The sequence below is a fragment of the Lepisosteus oculatus genome, chromosome 3 (assembly GCF_040954835.1).
Source record: "Lepisosteus oculatus isolate fLepOcu1 chromosome 3, fLepOcu1.hap2, whole genome shotgun sequence".
Classification (NCBI taxonomy): Eukaryota; Metazoa; Chordata; class Actinopteri; order Semionotiformes; family Lepisosteidae; genus Lepisosteus; species Lepisosteus oculatus.
In genome coordinates this window covers 30053336-30077657 of record NC_090698.1, presented here as the reverse complement: position 1 = coordinate 30077657, position 24322 = coordinate 30053336, and the positions used below count along the sequence as shown (strand labels likewise).

The 24322-nt window shown below is 35.6% G+C and overlaps 1 protein-coding gene across 4 annotated transcripts in view; it reads right to left on the bottom strand.

The window, feature by feature from the left end:
- camk4 (calcium/calmodulin-dependent protein kinase IV) overlaps nt 1-24322 on the bottom strand; it is a 165507-nt gene that overhangs the window by 59596 nt on the left and 81589 nt on the right. For all 4 annotated transcript variants that reach the window (XM_069187118.1, XM_069187117.1, XM_069187115.1 and 1 more), the window contains 3 exons: nt 19061-19123; nt 13996-14078; nt 2262-2334 (listed from right to left, as the gene is read on the bottom strand). In XM_069187118.1, the coding sequence (XP_069043219.1) occupies nt 2262-2334; nt 13996-14078; nt 19061-19123 (219 nt within the window). The remainder of the gene's footprint in view (nt 1-2261; nt 2335-13995; nt 14079-19060; nt 19124-24322) is intronic.

Sequence of the window (24322 nt, the reverse complement as noted above, 5' to 3'; positions counted from 1 at the left end):
TTACTAGTATTTAGACTGATTTTTGCTGAATGTACAGTACAGAACCAGTTGCACACACTTTAAAATAAATTCTAAGAAATCAAAAGAAATTTATACCTTTGGTTCACTACATTTCAATTAGAAAGTCTACTGTATAAAAATGAAAATCAGCCAAAATCAGCAAAGGGCGAGACCAAAAAAGAAATATAAAAGTTACACGATTTGCACATGGTCTCTTTATGGGGTGAGGTTATTAATTTTACTATATCCAGCGAGTTCATCAATATAGAACTACAAACCCTGTTTCAATGGGTTTTTAATTATTTCCTGTAGTTAACTTTAATATCACCTCACATCAATTATGACACTAGTTAATACTTCTCACATGCAAGAAACCACACCACCTGGAAAAATACAAGCCCCTCCCCCAACAAAATAGAATCTATGTATTACAAGTATAGAGAGGTTATAGATATACTGGTAGAAAATCACTTAAATATTATATATCAACACAGTTTGTATATGTAATGAACAGATGTTTACAAATGTGAGAAAGACAATGGGTTCCTTAAATTGTGCTAATTTTGGTTTATCTATAAAATATAAGCATATCGACTATTCCAGTCCTATTACAGTTGTTAACTTAAGCACATTTAGTACATCACTTTAACAATGCCTTAATGTAAGAGAGCATCATCTCTTGATCAAAAGAAAACCACACCATTCTGGAAACACTCCCAAACAAAATAAAACAAAAACTAAGGAAGATTCTATCTTTTATGTGACCTCATCACAAACTAGAATATAGTGATAGATGATAATATTTAAATAACAGTTAATTTTAAAAAACTCATTACCATGAGTACAAGTAGATTTAAAAACACCAGCTTAGTAAAACACTAACAAAATAAGAATTACCAAGACTTCAAAACTTCTTTTCTTCACCTGATTTTCAAAGATGTTTTCTCTCTGGGATGACTGGTTAGCTCTTGAACCTACATTATTGAGCAAGCTCTTATTCAATCCAGAAATCATCCAGCTAATTCAAAATGGAAAATAAAAATAAAGCAAAACATTTATTCTTCAAACACTTTATAAACACATAAACATAGTCAATATTTTGGCTATTTGCTTTGTATAACCATTCATAACCTTAAGCATATATTGTCTGTTTGTATCCATATTGTTGTATGTTTTCTGTTTTTTGCAAATACCATTTTTGTTCAGCATTTATTATTTCATATTATGGCTACCATTTCTTGAAATGTGATTAGCCAGTGATACAAACTATATTGTTCAAAATCACTTTGGCTACTTTATCTGATGCATCTGATACTTTAAACTGACTGCAATGCATGTTTAGTACAAATATTGAAATACTTAGTACAAGCTTTTGTGCACATAAATGCAAAAAACGTACAGTGTGCCATTTATAGAAGCCAGTGTGAAAAACCCTTAGAAGTTCTGAGAAAAGCAATGTAACAATGCAGCTTAACTTTTCAACCTTCCCAAGGTCATGGCAAATGGGTCCTTATGAGAACAAGTAAGTGTCAGCCAGACTATAATGTCATGGCACTAACCTCTTCTAGCTTGTCACTGTGGTTGCTACTTGAGAACAGGATTGAGTTTTAGATATCAAGGTCATTCTCCTCAGCATTTCAAGGCATCGCTAAAAACATATCTTTTTTCTAATTTCTGCACAACCACATTACTTGTGTCATTGTATTAAACATACTGGCAGAATTACTATTGCTGAACATACAGGATCAATTTAACTCATTTGAAGATCAATTCTAGGAAATCAAAAGAAGTTTGAAGATTGATCACTGTGGGTACTCCCGATTTTACTGAAAAATATCTACTGTATAAAAAAAATTAAAAGCCAAAAGAAAAAAAAAGAAAAATAACATGACAAAACTTTTTCTTTCTGAAGAACTTTGTCTGGTTTCAAAATTTAAACCTGTGGTGAATGGTGCTCTCGGTCAATGGGGTTCTGTCTGCTCTGTACCCTTCTTATTACACATGCAAATTACACCTGCAGAGTTTTAGTCTGCAGTTATACAGTACTAAAAGAACTGTAGGGTAATATTATGTACTTCCATCACAGCTGAAATTATTACAATTGTTAGGTCATTTTTGTTGTCACTGAAAATGATTGACCATAGTGCCTTAGGTACAGTACAAATTATTCAGAAAAATATTACTAACATCCTTTTTATAATTCAGACAGTAAAAACCAAAGATGTAGTTTGTGAACAAAATCACAAAGAGCAAAGACTTACTGCAACTGCTTCCAAGATTTGCTTAACAGCATCGGCAGCATCACGTTCACTGTAATATCCTTTCTCAACAATCCTAGAGAAAAACAAAATAGATGTAAACACAAATGGCAAATTCAAAGACCGGTACAATACAAAAGCCCTCCATGACCTTAGATATGCATTTTGTCTCTCCTATTGTAAACACAGTAAACTGTGTAATATGGCTAAATTAATATAAAATGTATAAGAATATAGGAATTCAACTGCTGTTGTGAAAAATAAGGCAAACCTGGACCTTCATTTTAACTAAAGCTGAAAATCAAATAAGTGTGTTTCAGAAGCTTTACTGTTATACTGTTATATAAAACTGTAAAAGGCAGATCACTGTCATGGCAGTGATACAGTTTCAGAAAATCTCTTTATTTTGATTTCTGCCACCTTGACTTATCTCTCTGCAGTATGTGTTGGTTTCACTACGGAGGGCCTGCTGAAGAGCCCGGCTATCTCTTTTTGTCTTCATCGCTGTCTATTGCTTTAGAGAAATTCTATTTGAAATGATAACAGTAAAATAAATTTAAGCATGTAAAAGTGTAATTTTAACCACAAAACCATAAAATTTAAAATATCTGAGACATACATCTATGGAAAACATTATTTAATTAATTATTTGAGGCTGTATGTATGTAAAGAGTGTTTGCTCTTCACATACAAGATTAAATTGCATTTAAAATTAACATTACTGTTTACCCATTTTTAGTTATATTTGCCTTCATATACAATTTCTACAGTAAGACCAAAATTTCTTATCACATTACACCTTTCTGTCCTACAACTGTCTGCATTTTCCATTGGAATATTACACGAAGTTTGTATTTCTCCCCTTGTTTGTGTGAGTTTTCTCCGGGTGCCCAGGTTTCCTCCCACAGTCCAAAGACATACTGGGAAATAATTGCCTTATGGGAAAAGTGGCCCTAGTGTGAGTGTGTGCATGTCTGTGCAAAGTTGAAATGTTCATCATCTGTGTGTGCCCTGCTGTGGACTGGCATTCTGATCAGGATGTCTACTGCCTTGTGCCTATTGTCGAGATAGGTAGAGATAGATTGCCTAAATCACTATCACTTTTTAATACTTCAATGAACAAACTATGGCTTAGGAATGAGTTTGTGTTAGACCTATAAAAATAAAATGGCTATGATAGTAGGTTGTAGGCTGACAAAACTGTTGAGCTGTCAAACTGAAAAATATTTTTCCATAATAACTTAAAATATATATAACATAATAACTGTTGTTATATCCATCCAAAAGGGTGGAAATCTGATATCATCAAACAGAACTACAGAAAACAAATAACACTCAACATAAAATATGAAAACATGTTAAAAACAAACAATAACTCTAAACCATGCAACAATACACACACTTCTCTTTCTGCCCATATTACACTATCATTACACTATACCGATTGCTTTGTACAGGGAGCAAAATATTTCTTGTATACATTTTTCTTGACCATAGGCATTCTAAAATCTCTCCCTGAAGGCATCAGTTGAAAATGGCAATGGAGAGAGTCAATGATAAGCTGAGTTTTCCTTTGAACTGCAATGTAATACAGCTCTTTAAGCTTCTTCTGAGTTATTTTACTAGCTGTTTTAACAATTTTGGACAATTTCCCCTTAGCTCAGGCTACCATACCACAACTTCATATCAATATTCTATAAATCCTCTCTAAAATGTTTTGACTCACTCCAAACCCTGTTAATTTCTGGATCAAAAAGACAGACTGACTGGTCCTCTTAAGAATGCCATTGGTACTCTCTGCAAAGTTTATCTATTACTGTTCCTAGGTATTTGAAACACTTCACAATCTCCACAGGAGAGGGAGGGAGTTTGAAAATCTAACTTATCACTGTGACAAGTAACCAGTTCTTTGGTTTTATCAGTATTAATATGAAGCATGCTTGACTGATGCCACCTTTCCAGTTTACTTAACTATTCAAAATAATTGTTCATCCCTTCTCTATCTTCCTCAGTAAACATTCCTACTAGGACCATATCATCTGTATACTTTAACAAATTAACAGACGTTCCCTTCATTTTCTTTTCATTCATATAGATAAAAAATGGTAAAGGTGAGAAAACACAGCTCTGGGAAACACCAGTATTTTCAATTTCATTTGAAAATATATTGTCCAAAATGTACGCTTCACACATTTTAGGCTACAGTTTATGCATGGTAACTATTAGAAACTATGAACAACCCATAACTAAATTTTTCAAGAGCAGATACCTGTAGGTAATGGACAAAAATGGGAAACACCAATGTGAATGATAAAATGTGAGAATTATAAAAAACATGAACCCAGTACAAAAAGTGCATATGTACTTCAGCAAGTTGGATATGGCACCATTCTATATGAAGACAGTGAATCAACTGGTTGATCGAGGTTGAAAACACTGTCTTAGACCATCATTCCAGAATATCCAATAAATACTTCATTGGGTTTAGATCTTAGAAAGACATGATATAGCATATGGATAACATCTGTGTCATGCTCATCAAACCATTGAGCTTCCACACATGCTGTGAAGATGAGGGCACTGACATCTTGGAAAACACCCATGAAACAAAATGCTACAAGAGACAAGACGGTGAAGATGATTACATAGTGTCGTTAAGTAGAGATTACATTGATCGTGCCTCCTCAGAGAATGAGTGTCCCTAAACCATGCCATCAAAATGTTACCCACAGTATTACAGCACCACCAGAACCCTTCACTGTTAGAACCAAGCACTCAAGGCTGCAGTGTTCCTTAGTTTTGTGCTACACGTGCATTTGTCTGTTTGTCAAGAAAATTTGAAGAATGATTCATCTGACTATATCACATTGCTGTACTGCTCAGTAGTTTATTGACTGTACTCTTTGTACCACTGGACTCCAAAACACAAAGTACACTGATAGATGTGATAAGCAGTTTGTGCACTGAAACATGACTGCAGTTTCGACTACTGACTACCATGTTTGATTTAACTGTCTCCTCACATCCAAATTGAAATTTGGAGTCAATTACTCTTCAATGGCTAGCCTGTTTTGCCTTGCACTTTAAACGAATGCATGGTTAACACAATACTTGAGTATCTATCCACCCAAATTGCCCTTAGCTGATAATGTGTTTCCTTAAAAACAGTCTGTGCTGCCAAAAAAAATCTTGCAAAAATGGGTGGATAGTACAGGACCTTCTCACAAAGAATAGATTAATGAGGCTATATCACAGATTAAATTGGAAAACATATTGATTATTATAGAAGAATATGTGAATGGCAACATATCTTTCTTCATATCTGTATTTCCCTTTTGTTTTGAATGTTAATTTTATAAATAATGGAATGCTGCACATACTAATCATTGTACCAAAGAGGTAAGATAAATGAAGATGAGAGAGGAAAATAGTGAAAAATAAACAATGGGTTAAACAAATATTTATTTAAAAATTACCACACACTAATAATACAACATATAAGTTGTTCTATTTACAAGTTTTCAATCAAGGCATTTCATGAACACCCAGAAAACGTATTCAAAATTGTAACACTTGTAACACCTACAAGGTTAGAATAATGTAAAACCTCCTTCTAAACTAAATAGAATACAACCTGCAGGTAAATCTCTCTCTATATATATATTTTTAACCTAGGGATTCTTTACTCAGGAAATCAGAATTCCTTGGACAAGGACCTCTTGCCTAACACACGCTTTATGTTCTGTGTCCTCCTGTGCCCTCTCTTCTCCTTTCTCTTGTTCTGTTCTGACCCCTTCCCTTATGTCTCTCTGTCTTTTTATCTGACACTTTTGATACTCTTAATCATCTACCCAGAAATTAAATAACTATGGTAAACCAGAAGATTCTTTGGATTAGTGTGTCTTACACCCAGCACAACTAAATAAACATCCCTTTGATTGAAGCTCTATAAAGTAGAAGCGTTGACACTAGTTAGGTCTTACCCACTGTATTTAGAATTTTAGAGACACATCCATAGTCACCTACTATAGCCTGTAACATTACAGACCATGATTACTTTGATATTTTATACAGTAACTTCATTTACTAAAGTTAAACCAATGTTAACAATATAATAACCATAGGAGGTTTTGTAAGTCTCTCTACAATCTATTCTGTCTTTAGGTGTCATAGTAAAATCTCAACACATGAGTTTTGTCAGTGTCATAAACAATGTTTGTTAAAACAGCATACAGAGTGCTACAGCACAGCTTAGATTCATAACATCTTACAGTGCAAAGAAAATGATAGACTGTCCATAGGTTTGCTTACCTAATGCGAAAGACATAAACTTGTAATAAACAAGCGTGTAGTTTACTGTTACCCTGCTCAGGGTCATAATTCCATGCTTTGCTATGTTAAATGTAACCTAAATTTCTGCACAAAATGTAGTTTTATAACAGTGGAGTCTAAAACAATACATTTTATAACTCCCAATGTTTTCTGCCAATGCAAATTCTAGTACCATCTTCAGCTATTATCTGTATTACAGAACAAAGACAGGATGCATTAAATGAAAACTATATTGTCTATGTATTTAGTGGCAACAATAATAATGGATATGAGTTTCCAAAGTAAGTGTGAATTATAAAAAACATGGCATTGGACACAGAATGAACATAATCGGAATATGAACGGTGTATTTTTTCCATTTTTTCCTGATTTCCAGTCAATTTGATTATCAAATTACACCAACCATCAGATTTTTCTTTACTTTGTAAATATATTAGATTTTCTTTACTTTGTAAATATATATCTGCTAAATCTATATAAATGGCAGAGACATGAATTTTAAAGATGACATTGTAGTGTTATGTGAATTAGTCTGCATTTATAAAGGATTATAAAATGACTGGAAAACAGCACCCCATTCCAAAATAGAGGACTGCTTGCAGTCTTACTTGAGCTTCAATCAAAATTGAAAAACCTTGGGGTTATATTTGATTCTGGCTTAACATTCGACCCACATGTACAGCATACTGTCAAAACATCTTTTTTTCACATTAGAAATATCGCAAGACTACGCCCTATGCTATCATTAACTGTGGCTGAAAAGCTGATCAACATATTTGTATTCTCTCGAATTGACTACTGCAATGCTCTATCCACTGGGGTATCTAAATCTACTCTGAACAAGCTGCAGTATGTCCAAAATTCAGCAGCCAGAATCCTGACCAGGTCTAGTGCAAGTGTTCACATTACTATTATCCTGGAGTCCTTGCACTAGCTTCCGGTCACATTCCGTGTAGACTTTAAATCCTCATGCTCACCTATAAGGCTTTACATGGCTTGGCACCTCAATACCTGTCTGAACTTTTATGGCCCTACTCCCCAGCTCGCAACCTCCGCTCTTCAAATTCTGCCCTCCTTACTGTCCCCCAAGCCTGTTTACATTTTATGGGCGACTTTGCCTTCTCCTGCTATGCCCCCAAGCTCTGGAACTCTTTGCCCAAGGATATTAGAGAGTCACCTTCTCTAAACTCCTGCAAATCCAGACTCAAAACTTTCTTCTTCAGAAAAGCCTTTACTTAACTGGTTCCATTCTTCACCCCTCTGCTCTTCTTAATACCACCTTCCACGGTCTCCTCTATTGTTATTGTTGTATTGTTGTAATTATAATTTTGTCCTATCTTGTGAAATCTTCTTATTTATTGTTGTAGTCTTCTTATTTATTGTTATTGTCATCCTGTAAAGCGCTTTTAGAAGCCACCTTTAAAGGCGCTATATAAAATAAAGTTTATTATTGTTATTATTATTATCTAGAAGACAACATTTTTCTAAATCAGATACAAGTCCTGCGTACAAAATGCTAGTGTTAGACAAAGAAAATACTACAAAGGCATGTTTACCTACAGTCATGTACTGTGATAACATATCACCATCTTTATTTCAGAATTTTTCAACCACAATTTGAATGAAACACTGAAAGGGCTGAAAATTGCAGATGCATATCTGTTAAAAGCCAAGCGTATACTTCTAGAAAATTGAGATAAATGTTAAGGACATCAAAAGGATGAGAAAGGTCTGCATCCATTCAAAATAAAAATTAAAGCCTTTGCTGATGCACCTGCCCTAACAAATGTAACTTGTAGCTTTTTGAACTATTTACACATTCCTTCCAAACTTGGCTTGGGAGCAAACATTTTCACAACCAGAAGAGCTACAGCAATTGGCAGATGTATTTGTGCATTATTCAGCACAGAGAGACTGTGTGATGTCTAACTGTGTGATGCCTCACTACATTGAGTAGTCTTGTCTCACAAGATTGACACTGAAACTGAGAGACTACTTGAACTAATGTCCATGCACAAAAAGGATATCCACAGCTGGACAGAGTGGTATTAGATATAATATAAGGAACAAACAGGTTTCTGAAATAATTATTTGGTCAACTGTTCACTGTCTTTAATTTTAAACATGATGTAGGTGTTTAACAAGAGAAAACCAAACATCCCATATGTTTTTTCCAAGGATCCATATCTGAACTGTCACACTTCAAAGTAATAAACTGTGTAGAAACCTAAAAAAAATTACCATGAAAATGGAAATGCTTTAAGTACCTTTTCCTGTGATGATGTATGACAAAGGAATCAAAGGACATGGTTTCAAAGGACAAAGGTTTTAACGTTGGATTATTTGGAGTATTATTTATAGTTGCACTGATAAAGAGAGTGGACATCTAAAGATCCAATCTTAAGTCAATTCAGGGAACATATTCTATAAGGTTAGTCTGTGGTCACAGCTGGACAGCAGAGCTGCTTGTTGAGGAAACTTTGATTAACCTTTGATGCAAACATTCATGACCTGAAATATTAGAAATATTAAGGGGGTGTACAGTGGTTGTTGAACTGCGTGTGGTAAAGACTTGTTGATATCATGTTCACAAATGTAGGCTTTGGAGCTATAATGCACATTTCCCAAGTGTGGAATAAAGTAATTGAACTGTTATCTCAAACTCCTTGTTCCGCTAAAGGATTATATAACCCATGGTGGTCCAAGACACTATAATATCCTTATCATTTCTTTTCTGTTATTACTCTCCGTAATCCAAAGCACACTTTATTGGCTGCGAGGAAACTTGAATTTCTACAGCTAAAGTAAGCAAGCAGAGCTCCTGTTTGTACCAACAAACAGGGTATTGAGGGTATTGAAAGAAAACAGTAAATGGTACAGTTTGCAAGTGTGTACTCACATTTTCTGTCAGTATTCCAAAAGCACAATAAACTGAAGCTTCAATAATCCAAAGGATAGATTCATTGGGGAAAATACAACAATACAGGCCAAAGAAATACAGTACTTTGACATGAAATCCAATAAATGATTTTTTATTAATCTGTTAATAAAGCAAATATTTCATGTTATCTATCTTTCTACTTAACAGCATTTTTTCTAGAACTTGCTTCAAGAGTCATTACAGTAACATGAAAGGCAGTCAGAAATGCAGAAACATAACCCAATAATAAAGAACTATATTTTTAATATATTGTAAACATCAGCATGACATGAGAAATTACTATAACTTGCGTTGTAAAAAAGTGAGAAACATTGATGCTTCATTCTTAACTCAAACTGCCCAGGCAAACCATGATTCCCTGATATAATTGTCTATGATGAAGTGTCTATAACATATTCAAACCAATGTTTTCTGGGGGTCAAAGAACCACAATAAAAGTTTCTAACTAATAAGAAGTAAACAAGATACATGTATCAGCACATCCATCCAATTGCTATCTGCTTTATCCAATATATTGTTGCGGGGGACTCAGAGCTGGGGAGGCTGGACCCTATCACAGCAAGCAATGGCACAAGGCAGGATACACCCTGGATCAGATGCCAATCCATTGCAGGGCACATGTATCAGTATACAGTATGTGTAATTTATAAATTAAGTTAGTGGTGTCTGAAAAAGGTGCTCAGTGTCCCTTTAATTTTACACAATAATATTCACTAAACAAGAAAACTGAGGAGATAGCTACAGTGTATGTGATGTAATATTATTGCAAAATTTACTGATACAAAGTGAGTTTTACTCAATAAAATAAGGTTTAAACTTGCATTTTGTTATTCGTACTCCATTGTACCTGGGATTAGCTTTCAAATCTACTTTAGTGAGTTACTGAGCCTCTTTACAGCAGTGTTGAATGGAAGCTGCAGGAGCTCCACTAACTCATATTGGATAAAATTAAATTAATTACAGAGATAATTCTGCTGTAATGATCCATTTGTAACCATTAATTTTTATTCATTTTACTATCTTGTTACATTAATGTTTATTTAAATCAATTTAGCTCAGTATGACAGTGTAGAACCATGCCTCCATTTTTTATTCTCTCTACACAATGATATGCACAATTTATATTCCAGTTTTTCATGTTTTTTTAGATGTTTCTTCTCCTTCACAAGAATATTTACAAACAATGTGTGCCTTTTGGAATATCTCACAGTTTTTCATGTGAAGGGGTGTTACTGTATTTTTATGAGCACCTTTACTGTCAAATTTCCCAGTCCTGGCCCTTCTCCCAAAAGGCAAATTCTTATGAGTGTACAACTGCCAAGCCCTTCTTCTCCAGTAAACAATAATGAGAGAATTGGCTCTGCCCTATGTTTGGTAATAATTTCTATTGCAAAGGTATTGTAAATCCATTATACCCTAACAATATAGTTAGTGCTACACATTTATTTGACATTGAATAGTATTTTTCAGGGTTAAAAAAGATAACATAATGAGTTTCCAAATCGGGTTGTCAATGACTGCAGCCCTCTCAGTTTTACAGCACAGGCACCATTTATTTATCAAACATTTACAACCAAGAAACAATGCGCAGTTTGCTCAGTCAAGTTGACAATTGACTAAACAGAATATGTAACTGAAGATTCTCCCCTAATTCTTTTGGATTCAGCTATTCTTTTGAAGAGTTCTGAATTGTTAGGCTAGGAAAAGCCCACAGATCCCAAGCTCTCTGAAGGTACAGTGTGAGACAGTTTGAACAGGCCACTTAATCATGGCAAACAATCATCAATAAACCTCTGATGAGGGATTTTTTCTCAGAATATATTAGTACATATTGTACATATACAGTATTCACATTCTATTGTATTGTGTATTGTCTCATTTTCAAGATTTCCCTGGGAAAAACACTGTCATGATAAAGCAATTCACAGCTACAGTAATATCACCAGTAAAGTCAGTCTTGGTATCTACTGTATATGAAAGGGCATATTTAGCCCCCCAATCAACCAGACTTGTTGTGGGAATATTGGCATATGCCACTGTTCAGCAGGCTTTTGCAGTGCACAATACATGCATGAGTAAATGGGTATTTATATTCAAATGTTTTGATTCATATATAATAAAAAATGTATATAACCTTACTGTAGCTTTTTCAAGACAAATACATCAGCTTTTAGATTTGTGTGCTTTTATCCATAAAAGCCTTCTTTACAGAAATATTAACATAGGGTTCAGCAAATTATCATTTCTGTAAATGTCAAACTTAACTATACTAAAAATATTCCTCTTTAGCAGTTTTTGCTTAGGATCTCAATTAATACCTAACGGTACATAGTTTAACCTTCTCTTTCCTGGCAATCACTTGATACGAAATGTACTTACTGTATAGTGTATTAAACTAAATGGTATGCTTTGCTGGGGCCCTGGGTTCAATTCCTGGGGTGCTATCTGCATGGAGTTTGTACAGTGCCTTGCGAAAGTATTCGGCCCCCTTGAACTTTTCAACCTTTTGCCACATTTCAGGCTTCAAACATAAAGATATAATTTTTTTATTTTATGTGAAGAATCACCAACAAGTGGGACACAATTGTGAAGTGGAACGAAATCTATTGGATTTTTGAAACTTTTTTAACTAATAAAAAAATGAAAAGTGGGGCGTGCAAAATTATTCGGCCCCTTTACTTTCAGTGCAGCAAACTCACTCCAGAAGTTCAGCGAGGATCTCTGAATGATCCAATGTTGTCCTAAATGACTGATGGTGATAAATAGAATCCACCTGTGTGTAATCAAGTCTCTGTATAAATGCACCTGCTCTGTGATAGTCTCAAGGTTCTGTTGAAAGCGCAGAGAGCATCATGAAGACCAAGGAACACACCAGGCAGGTCCGTAATACTGTTGTGGAGAAGTTTAAAGCCGGATTTGGATACAAAAAGATTTCCCAAGCTTCAAACATCCCAAGGAGCACTGTGCAAGCGATCATCTTGAAATGGAAGGAGTATCAGACCACTGCAAATCTACCAAGACCTGGCCGTCCCTCTAAACTTTCAGCTCAGACAAGGAGAAGACTGATCAGAGATGCAGCCAAGAGGCCCATGATCACTCTGGATGAACTGCAGAGAACTACAGCTGAGGTGGGAGAGTCTGTCCATAGGACAACAATCAGTCTTACACTGCACAAATCTGGCCTTTATGGAAGAGTGGCAAGAAGAAAGCTTTTTCTCAAAGATATCCATAAAAAGTCTCGTCTAAAGTTTGCCACAAGCCACCTGGGAGACACCCCAAACATGTGGAAGAAGGTGCTCTGGTCAGATGAAACCAAAATCGAACTTTTTGGCCACAATGCAAAACGATATGTTTGGCGTAAAAGCAACACAGCTCATCACCCTCAACACACCATCCCCACTGTCAAACATGGTGGTGGCAGCATCATGGTTTGGGCCTGCTTTTCTTCAGCAGGGACAGGGAAGATGGTTAAAATTGAGGGGAAGATGGATGCAGCCAAATACAGGACCATTCTGGATGAAAACCTGTTGGAGTCTGCAAAAGACCTGAAACTGGGACGGAGATTTATCTTCCAACAAGACAATGATCCCAAACATACAGCAAAATCTACAAAGGAATGGTTCACAAATAAACGTATCCAGGTGTTTGAATGGCCAAGTCAAAGTCCAGACCTGAATCCAATCGAGAATCTGTGGAAAGAGCTGAAAACTGCTGTTCACAAACGCTCTCCATCCAACCTCACTGAGCTCGAGCTGTTTTGCAAGGAAGAATGGGCAAGAATTTCAGTCTCTCGATGTGCAAAACTGATAGAGACATACCCCAAGCGACTTGCAGCTGTAATCGCAGCAAAAGGTGGCTCTACAAAGTATTAACGCAAGGGGGCCGAATAATTTTGCACGCCCCACTTTTCATTTTTTTATTAGTTAAAAAAGTTTCAAAAATCCAATAGATTTCGTTCCACTTCACAATTGTGTCCCACTTGTTGGTGATTCTTCACATAAAATAAAAAATTTATATCTTTATGTTTGAAGCCTGAAATGTGGCAAAAGGTTGAAAAGTTCAAGGGGGCCGAATACTTTCGCAAGGCACTGTATGTTCTCCCCATGTTTCTGTAGGTTTCTCCAGGTGCTACCGGTTTCCTCCAACAGTCCCACAGTCCTACCAGTTAAGTGGCTTCTGGGAAAATTGGTCCTGGTTTGAATGTGTGAGTGTTTGTGTCTGTGAGTCCCAAATGGTGTCCTGTCCAGGGTATATCCTGTCTGGTGCCTGTTGCTTGCCGGGATACAGCTCCCCTGTGACCCTTAATTGGATTGGAGAAGAGCTTTGAAAATGAATGGAGTGATGGAAGGCTCAGACTTCTACTGAACTGTAGCTGAACAATCAAATTAGGTAACTAATGAGGGGAAAAAGGAGTGTTAAAGGAGATTTTGTTATTTTCTGCACAAACTCAAATATATAGCTGACCTGTCAAACAGCTCCCCTCCTGTGACCAGCTCCAGAACTAGACTGATCTCCATTGGTGTTTCAAAGATCTCTTTCAGTTTGATCTGCAAAAGAAACAAGAAACGTATTCAAATGTTGAAATGTGTTCCTGATTTTCACAAAAATACTAAGTGCCCTTTTGTAATTAAACAATGGAGATGTCAGCTGTGTTTAGAAATTCTTCTGCTTAAGACAACTACACAAAATTCCCCTTGTCTGGTGCTTAATCTGGTACACTATTTCAAGAAGTGGGTGAATGTGATTTTTATGTGATTTAATTCATTTCAATAATATCACAAAAAAATAACCAGTAGTCTGACAAACCCTAACTTGTTGAGAATCTTCCTTACATTGTTATATTTTTTTAAAACTGGCAAAAATATATTACTGCTCAAAATTAATATATGTTTGTTTTCACTGATAAGATTTAAATAAACAATAATACAACAGAGGTTAATTCCACACAAAAATTTAAAAAAGTTTGCATTTGGACCAGAAGAAGACACATAAATAAAGGTTGCAAATCATAAACATTCTGTTATTTTTACTTTTCATAGACAACCTCTACAGTATTTGTTCCTTGAGCTCAGCTGAAGCAGTAAAAATAAAGTAAATATTATGAATAGGCAAAACATAATATTATGGATATTCTAAACATATTTTAAGTTACTTCTAGAATGAGCTTTTCTGTTTTCATAATTTTACCTATATATTCCACAACATAAAATAATTCATATGCATTCATAATAATAATAATAATAATTGCTTACACTTATATAGCGCTTTTCTGGACACTCCACTCAAAGCGCTTTACAGGTAATGGGGTCTCCCCTCTACCACCACCACCAATGTGCAGCATCCACCTGGATGATGCGACGGCAGCCATAGTGCGCCAGAACGCTCACCACACACCAGCTATCAGTGGGGAGGAGAGCAGAGTAATGAAGCCAATTCATAGATGGGGATTATTAGGAGGCCATGATTGGTTAGGGCCAATGGGAAATTTGGCCAGGACGTCGGGGTTATACCCCTACTCTTTTCGAGAAACGCCCTGGGATTTTTAATGACCACAGAGAGTCAGGACCTCGGTTTTACGTCTCATCCGAAGGACGGCACCTGTTTACAGCATAGTGTCCCCATCACTATACTGGGGCATTAGGACCCACGTGGACCACAGGGTGAGCGCCCCCTGCTGGCCCCACTAACACCTCTTCCAGCAGCAACCTTAGTTTTTCCCAGGAGGTCTCCCATTCATTCATGAAATAAAAAAGGAAGATGCACCCACTGTTAGCCTCCAGATTGTAGAATTACTTGAAAATGTAATGTAAGTCTCATTTGTCTCTAATTAGATACATCAATTAGAAGAAAGAAATGTTTGTCTTCTAACTTTACAAAGCTTATTCATTATCCAAGTTATTAGACTAAAACTGATGAGCCAACTGGTTTTTGAACTATTTCAATTGTCTTTGGTAAACCACCAAGCTTCTGGTCGTCTTTCATAAGAATAGTATTTACCAACAGGCCATATCATCCTGCAACTCACAACTGGCAACCCACTGAAGCTAAGCAGCTGTGAGCCTGGTCAGTACCTGAGCCTGGTCAGGATGGCAGACATCCTGGGAAAAATTAAGGTTGCTGCTTTAAGAGGTGTTAGTGGTACCAGCAGGCAATGCTCACTCTTTGGTCCTAATGCCCCAGTTTAGTGACGGGGACACTATACTGTAAAAAGACGCTGTCCTTCGAATGAGACATAAACCCGAGGTCCTGGCTCATGTTTATTAAAAATACCAGGGCATTTCTCTAAAAGAATGGGGGTGTTTTCTTTGGCCAGATTTCCCATTGGCCTATACCAATCATGGCCTCCTAATAATCCCCATCTATGAATTGGCTTCATAGATGTTCTCTTCCCCACTGATAGCTGATGTGTGGTGAGCGCTCTGGTGCACTATGGCTCCCCTTGCATCATCCATGTGGATGCTGCACATTGATGGTGGTGGAGGAGAGTCCCCTTTACTTGTAAAACGCTTTGAAAGGGGTGTCCAGAAAAGTGTTATTTAAGTATAAGCAATTATTATTATTACTTTCCATTTTTATTCTGCAATGTGAAAATGTGTCAAGGCTGAGATACTGTATAAAGACCATTCACTGGTGCTACATTGTTTTAGTAAATTATTATTATTATTATTATTATTATTATTATTATTATTATTATTATTATTATTATTATTATTATTATTATTATTATTATTATTATTATTATTACCTACTGCTATATAAGCTTTGGGCACTATTAAGAAACCAAAGAAGAATACATAGATTTTGTTAAGTGTTCTACAAAGGTTAAAAATGTAAATTAAAGGGCCCTGTTGACAGATAGCTCAATAAAAATGGGGCTGTGTCCCCATTTCCACACCTGTGATCTTGTGGCCTTCATATGCACATTACTGCTCAAGTTTGCAAGGGTTAAAGGTGTTCCATTTCCAATTTGTGTTTCACAGGTGTGTTCATGAGTGCCACTAAAGTGCCTTTACTGCAAGTCTGCTTTTTTAGGCATGAAGTGTTGACAGAGTAAAGCTATTATTTCATTAACTTTGAATAAACAGAGAGAGGTATTGCCTATGTTTACCTTATTAAGTTTACTATGCCAATTTTGAATCAATCTTGCTCAACATGAACAAACATGTTATGTTATTCATACTATAATTTTTGTCATGGAACAGACAAGATTAAATGTATTTAATAGTACAAGGCTTCTAATAAACAGCACTATTGCCAAATTATCCTTATTCAATTTGACCTTTTTTGAATCAGGTCTTCACAATATGAATGAACACGTTATGTTCCTCGTATTGTTAAAATGTTTGTTTAGAGACGAAAGAAATGACATTCAGTTGGACCGTGAGCCGTATTTAACGACTGATGTTGCATGTAGTGAAACCTCAAATGTTTGCACACCTCAAGACTACTCCTGCTCTACATCAAAAACATGTGGTTCAAGAGGGAAGGCTTAGGCCATAGTGCGACTGTGTATGATGGTGAACACTACATTCCTTAATAAAACCTCATTAGGTCGTGCTTGAGGTAGGATGCATTATATATGATATGCTGTACAAAATCATAATTGACTGAAGCTTCCAAAAATATCCAATCTTAATTGTTGCGTTATCTTTCTTTGTATTTTATTTCATAAAACATTGGAGAATTTAACAGTCTAATTAGACTAAGTAAACAGGCTGGTAAATGACACCTTTAATAATTTTCATTACTATAGCTGCTTTTTATGGTAAGCACTTTTGATTGACAATAATTTTACAATGCAGTATGGAATGCAAATATGGCAGTGAAAAAAATACAACAATACATTAATGTTTATGTGAACCCCTAAAAAAATCTGAGCTACTATAGGTGAAATTGAGCAGCAAATTACAATATTGTTTTTTTTTTCCCCACTATACAGTTTTCAATGTAATAGTGGATCAGTACTCTGACTCTGGCCTATCATGCACACCTCAACTAAATGACAACCACTCAATGGTTAATATTCTTTTGTTTTGCCACCAAAACTGTGGAACAATCTTCATGTGAATATAAAGGACCAATACAACACTAGCTCATTTAAATCCGAATTGAACGTTTATCTTCATGTCTTTGCCATCATTCTTTGTATGCATGTATTGTTTGCTATTGAATGTGTTTTTATTTCTGGTAAGTGTTTTTATGGTTGTTAAAAATTCTGGGATATTTTTACATGAGAGGCACGATGTAAAATAATGATATAAAAATGTCCGCTTATTATTTTTATTGTTCGACAGCAAAAACCCATTTTGCAACACAAAATGAATATGCATTTCATTGACATGATACAATATATTCCTTTAAGTGTGTTTGGTCAAACACAAACACAAATTAATGGTCAAACATTATAGTATCAATCATTTCCCACAATAGAGGATAAGACTGTTGATCGAAAAAAATCTTTCTGCGCACTGACACTTTAGTTCATGTGCCTCCTATGGTACTCGAAGCTACCTGGGAACATCAAAAACTGTGACCTGCTTCCATTCTCTACTCAGTACCAGTACCAGTAAGTTTTGCAATATAATTGCCTAGCAGTTGACAAATTATGCAAACTGTTATCACCAGCACTGCCATATTTGACTCTGCCCTGTAAGGAAATCAAAACTGTATTGAACTCTGTTGTGCTGTATTGTATTTTAATCTGCTCAAACTGTAAGACAATCATATTGGAATGCTTTACATGAATTGCTCTTGTTGTCCATACTGTATCCTGCAATGTGTTAAGAGCATTACTTAGCAAGTAATTTCATACAGCAACCAAATATAACATTCCCAATTAATTGAATGACATTCTGCTATGAACTGGAAATTGTCACGATATTAGTTCCCCTCCTTAAGGGTGCTCCAGCCCTTTCACTAAGATTTTATTCTCTGCACCTGTTCCCTTTTCCCAGTCCACCTTAAAAGCCAGGCGCTGACGGTCATCCGGGCTCTGCTCTGATTTCCATATCGTGCGAGTCCGGGACCTGGAAGCGCCTGGTCCCGATAAGGTTTTAACCCCTGTTCCTGTTCCTTGTCCCCTGTCCGCCGGTTCCGACCCGGCCTTCGTGGTTTTAACGTCGTGTTTTGATGGATCTCCTGGTTTTGGACTTTCTTGTGTGTTTTTGGATACTCTATGGATTACTCTCTTGGATTGTTCGCCTCGGCCACACCTCCCCCGTGCACCAGCGCACCTTGGACACGCCCCCCTGTCTTCTGCCCCGTATTCCTGCATGATGTTTCCCCAGTGTTTCCCCACTCCGTCGGACTGTGTCGTCCGCATAGGGTCCGGAAAGAACTGTTCGTTACAGAAATAACCGTGGATATAGATGTTGGACAATGGAATAAACAATAAACTATTAATATTATTATAAGTATTATTAAGAAGAACCAAATTAGGAACAAATTACAAATGACACTGAAAAAGGCTGTTATATTTGCAGGATTATATTTACAGATTTTGAGAGGAAGGAAACAATATAGTACTTACAATATTAGGATGGGAAAGTCGAAGTAAGACACCAATTTCTGTACGTACAATTTTCTTGTCAACCTGTGATAAAAAAGAGGTTATAAATTTAAAGCAAATATTCCAGGTAACAAATGGATATTGGTACAGTATATACACTTAAAATTATTGTATATTCAACTTATTTATGATCAGATCATCAGATGATCAAAAATATGAGGTTACATGAAAACACAAAAAAGGTTAAACTATTTTACTTTAGACATGAACGTAAGGTTTAAAACATATTTAGATATGCAGACAATAATATATTAGATAATAAATACTTTAGGAGAAGAATATCAGCTGAGGAAGGTTACAATGGAGATGTCTAAGACTCATGTGTAACTCATGGAAATGTAAACATTCCCAGCTTCAAAGCACAGGGGAAGTTGTCTGAGATGTAGTGAGTCTGTGATGATTAGGTGTCAATCAACAATCCAGACACACACCATATACAATCAGATCAGACTTGGTAAAGGGGAGAGACAGTAAGAAAAAGAAGGTCAGACCAGAAGAGAGAAAAGTCAGGAGGAGTTGGAACTATCAGCTTGAGCCGGGCAAGAGTATCTACTTCATGATCATTCAAAAGAAAACCAGATTGGAGCAAAATATTTAAATCTTGCTAAGAGAGCTTGCTATTTTATGGATTTTAGGGAATTTTCTGAGTGAGGAATTCCTCAGTTTTATACTGCCTCTTCTGAAGATGGTGCATTTTAGAATAGGGAGATAGGCTCCCATTTATTTTGTGGTATCTGGAAATTTAAACTCAGGTTGTTTAGCATTAAGTGTACAAGACAGCTTATATATTCTTTGGCCTCTGTAGACATTATTTAAGTCTCAAATACTTAGTAGCAGCCTAGGGTTTTCTGGGTGGTTTAGAAGTAGGTCTCTGAAAAATTTTGTCTGTAAACTTGTAAATACAGTCACATGTGTGTTCTGTATTTATGTTGCTTGTAGTGTTTGTATTGTCATTGTTAATAAATATTTGTTTAACCAAGTGTGTCTGAATTATAATTTTTTAACCAAAGCAGTACCAGAGGACAGAGAACTTACATGCCTCTAACTATACCAACTGCTTGGGTATATTCTCGCAGAACTCTTTACAAGTTGGGGGGTTATGATATTTCATTTAGTTATTGACTAATCTGCTCAGTCAGTTCTTGATTTTCTCCACTTTTCTCGTAACCTCCTCATTTGTTACAACAATAATACAAGTTAATATAATACAAGTTTATTCATTGATCAGAATTGTAATCAAGCTGCTGAATATGACTTCTTTACTCTCTTTATATAAAGTCATCAATATATACCAGGTAAAACTATATTCTTGTATTCCAATGCAACTGCTCAGAGTTAAAAGGAATTTTGTTAAAAAGTAAGTTTATTTCTCTAAAAGATTGGTGTCAAAATTATTTCTATCCATAAAGCTTCTTAGGCACAAAATCAAATAAAAATTAGTCTCCTTTCTATTCTCCTTTTCATGTTCATCTTAATCTTATGGAACTATATTTTGGAATTCCACAATTTCCTGTTTCACTGGGGTATAAAATGAGATAACATGCATGTCAAATCCTTTTACCATCCATCACTATTGGGAAAGGCAAAGAACTCACATATGAAAAGAGACATAAAGAGACATTTGTCTCTTTGCTGTTCACCTTGATCCATGAAGGTAAACAAAATGATTGTCTTTCTAAATCAGGCAATGGGTACACAAACAAAAAAAGGCAATAGTTTGTAACTTTAAAGCCAACAGCTTCACCACATTTACCATGAACCAGATAAACCAGTACCACTGACAACCAGGTTTAGATAGATAATACTTTATTAATCCCGTAGGGAAATTGATGAAATTTCCCTATGGGATTAATACCACTGTTTACCACTGTTTACTGTAAACCATAGTTTACCAGGAAAACTTTCTTGGTAAGGATGCAAGTGTGGGCTACTTGCAAAAACCTTGGCAAATTCCAAGGGCTGCAGCTTGGTTGTATTTTGGGGTCATCAAGTCTCCAAAATTACAATTACTGCAGATACTTCCTACATGGCAATGGCCTATTTTGGAAGGGCTGCCAGAAAAAAAAATCTGTATTGAGAGAAATCAACAACCATAAGAATGTGGAGTTTTCTAAACATCTCTGCCACTTGGATTGGAACAGGAACAGATGCAAATAGAGCTTTTTGGCCAGAGACACCAGAGGTGGGTTTGGTACCAAAAGAAGGATGTGAAAGCACGACATCGCACCTACTATAAAATATGGTGATGGATCTTTGATGTTGGGGGGCTTTTTTTGATTCCACTGGTTCTCAGGCCCTTGTTAAGGTCATCAGCAAAATGAACTACCAGGACGTTTTAGCCAAAACCCTGCTTGCCTCTGCCAGAAGGCATAACTTTGGCTGCAAGTGGATCTTCCAGCACACATCAAAGCCTCATCAAAATCCACAAAGAAATGGCTAATTGACAAAAATATTAACATTTTGCAATTGCCAACTCAGTCTCCATACTTGTATACTCCATACTCCAAACCTGTAGTTTGAAGGGAGCAGTCCAGAAGTGCAGACCGAAAGGCATCAAGGATCTGAAAAAATTTCTGTATGAAGAAATGGTAAAAAATCCCTCCCAGTGTGTTCTCCAATCTCATAAAACATTATAGAAAAGGCCTCAGTGCACTTATCCTTACAAGGGGAGGGTACATAAAATTCTGAATAATTGTGGTACTTAACTTTTTGGAAATAAATGTATAATTGAAGAAATGTGTAATTTTGATTGAATTAATTCCACGTGTTGGAAAACTACAATATAGCTCATGACCTGTGATTCTTCATTAATGGTGCCAATTGTTCTGAAGGTAACACAAGGTACAATACCTTGTGATTTACTGTAGGCTGAAATAGACATGCAGACAACTACAAAAAGGACCATAATGCTCAGTGTTCATTCAGACTATCTTTTTATTTAACCACTGTGCTGAGACAAACATAAGAATGAAAGAATGATTACAAATGAGAGGAAGTCATATGGCACATCAGGCTGTTACTAAACCACCTTGCTGTATGTCAAGGATTGATCACAGAAGTCATAAAGAACTGTAAAGAAAACCAAAATGAAGTGCAAAACAAGACAGTATTTACTGAAGTTTTATAATGCAGAAAAATATTTACAAAAGATAGAGAAAGAGAAAATAACAGGAATAAGCTTATGTGCTTATTTTATCTTAAAAGCCCGATTCAAGCTAATAATAGAGATTTTCCTGAAAAGCTAGTTTCTTTTTGTTATTCTTTTTCTTTTTGTGTTTTCTCTGTATTTGTCATTTGTTCTTTAACTGATTTAAATTGTGTTTTTCTGGACATTTAAATAAAGTAAAGTACAGACAGTACATGAAATAATGTCATAACTGTGCTGTAAATATTCATATCCTTACAAGTCTACTGTCTACTGATCAATAAAAGCACATTTTAGTAAGTCTATGATGTGGCACATTGGAAGAAGAGAAATGTTGGTGCTGTAAGTGTGATCTGAACTTACATCTAACTATTTTATATGAGAAAGCATGCTGATAAGCTGCATAAAAAGAGCTAATTGGGCTTGTGGCTGATAATAGCCTCTCTACTGTGTAGTTTTACTGTTAACCTCCCCCTCATGCAATTACTGTACTTCATGATATAGCCTCACTTATATGCTGTGTCACATTCATAAAATAAAATGGTTTAAAAGAATTCCTCTTGTCTTGTAGCTCTATTTCTGCAGATGGGATTTTACTGAATGACCTTCTCTATTCATAGCCTCTGTAACAACTACAGTGCATGAATCTGATTCTATGAGATGTTTTGTGATGTTTTGTCTGCTATCATTTGCCAGTAGAGTCCCCATGAAAGGCCCAGGGCACAGAACACACTAAGTGGTTTCAGTTCATTACACACATCTTGTTTTATAGGAAGTCTACCACTGAGCTACATGTTTTAAGACTGCAGGCAGGTCCTTTGAGTTTTTTTTACCTTGCATATTATACTGTAGCAGTGACTTTTCAGGAAAAAAATACTAAATGTATAGTATTGATCTACTTTACACTGTAACAAATGATGCACCGACCAGGTTTTTAAACATAACCCTAAAAACTATTTATAAAAGGGCACCTTTTGCTTGTTTTTGTTTTAGTAAATTGATGTTACTATAAACTACTTTAGAGCACTGTTTCAATACAATCAGATAAATAGGTATAAATAAGCCTGGTTTGCATCAATGCATTTATTTTTTTAACAAGGCAGGAAGACCTGCCAAGTTTCCTCAGCCATGTGTTTCAAATCATCCTTGTTTTTTGGTGGTGACTTATTCAACATGTGCACTGAGTTAAGGTCAGAAGATTTTGGTGGATGTTCAAGTCTTCTAATGTTCTTCTTCATCTGAAGAAACCTGACAGGTTTATAATCCTCCTTCACTCCTTTCAAAATCAGCTAACAGACTTTCCTTTTCCTTTTTGGTTACTAACTCTCAGACCAATAGTTTATTTTAAATGTATACTGAACTGATACAATACAGTACTGTATATCAAAGATTCCAACCTTTTTTATTCTTTTTTCTAATTAATCATTATTCTAATTTATCGAGAGGTGTGTAACTGAGTACATTTTGACATTTGAAGGTTCAGATTGCACTTCTTCAGAAAGGTTGTGATCATTTTTTTCTGAGCTAAGGTTCAAAGGAAATCAATTTACACAATTCCCAAGTAGTTTATATGCCAAACAAAAATCCTATTGGAGGTAATACATTTAAATTGTCTTCCAAAATCGTTTATCATTTTTACTTTTATGAACAATCACAGCAGTCAAAATTCAATGTTGATTTTTTTTCTTCTTAACATTGATTGTTGATGAAAAAAATAAGCAATATAATGGATAAGCACCAAAAACAGATATTTCTCTAGCTGTTGCTAAATCAGCTAAAGTGTGATCATGTGCTCTTAATCCTGCTGCAAATTAGCCTAATAAACCCATGGAAAGCCTATTCTTCCTATTCTTCTTTCTACTGTAATACAAGCAAGGAAAATGCAAAGCACAGGAAAGGGTAAATTAAGTTCAAATATGTGTATAGATGACACCATTTCAGGATAATTGTGGTTCTTTTATTTTATTTTGGCCTCAAAACTGACATTCCTTTTCTAGAATCAAAATGAGAAATTAATGTATGCAAAATACTAGGTTGATACCAGCATTGCGTTGGCATTTTTGATCAACATACAAGAC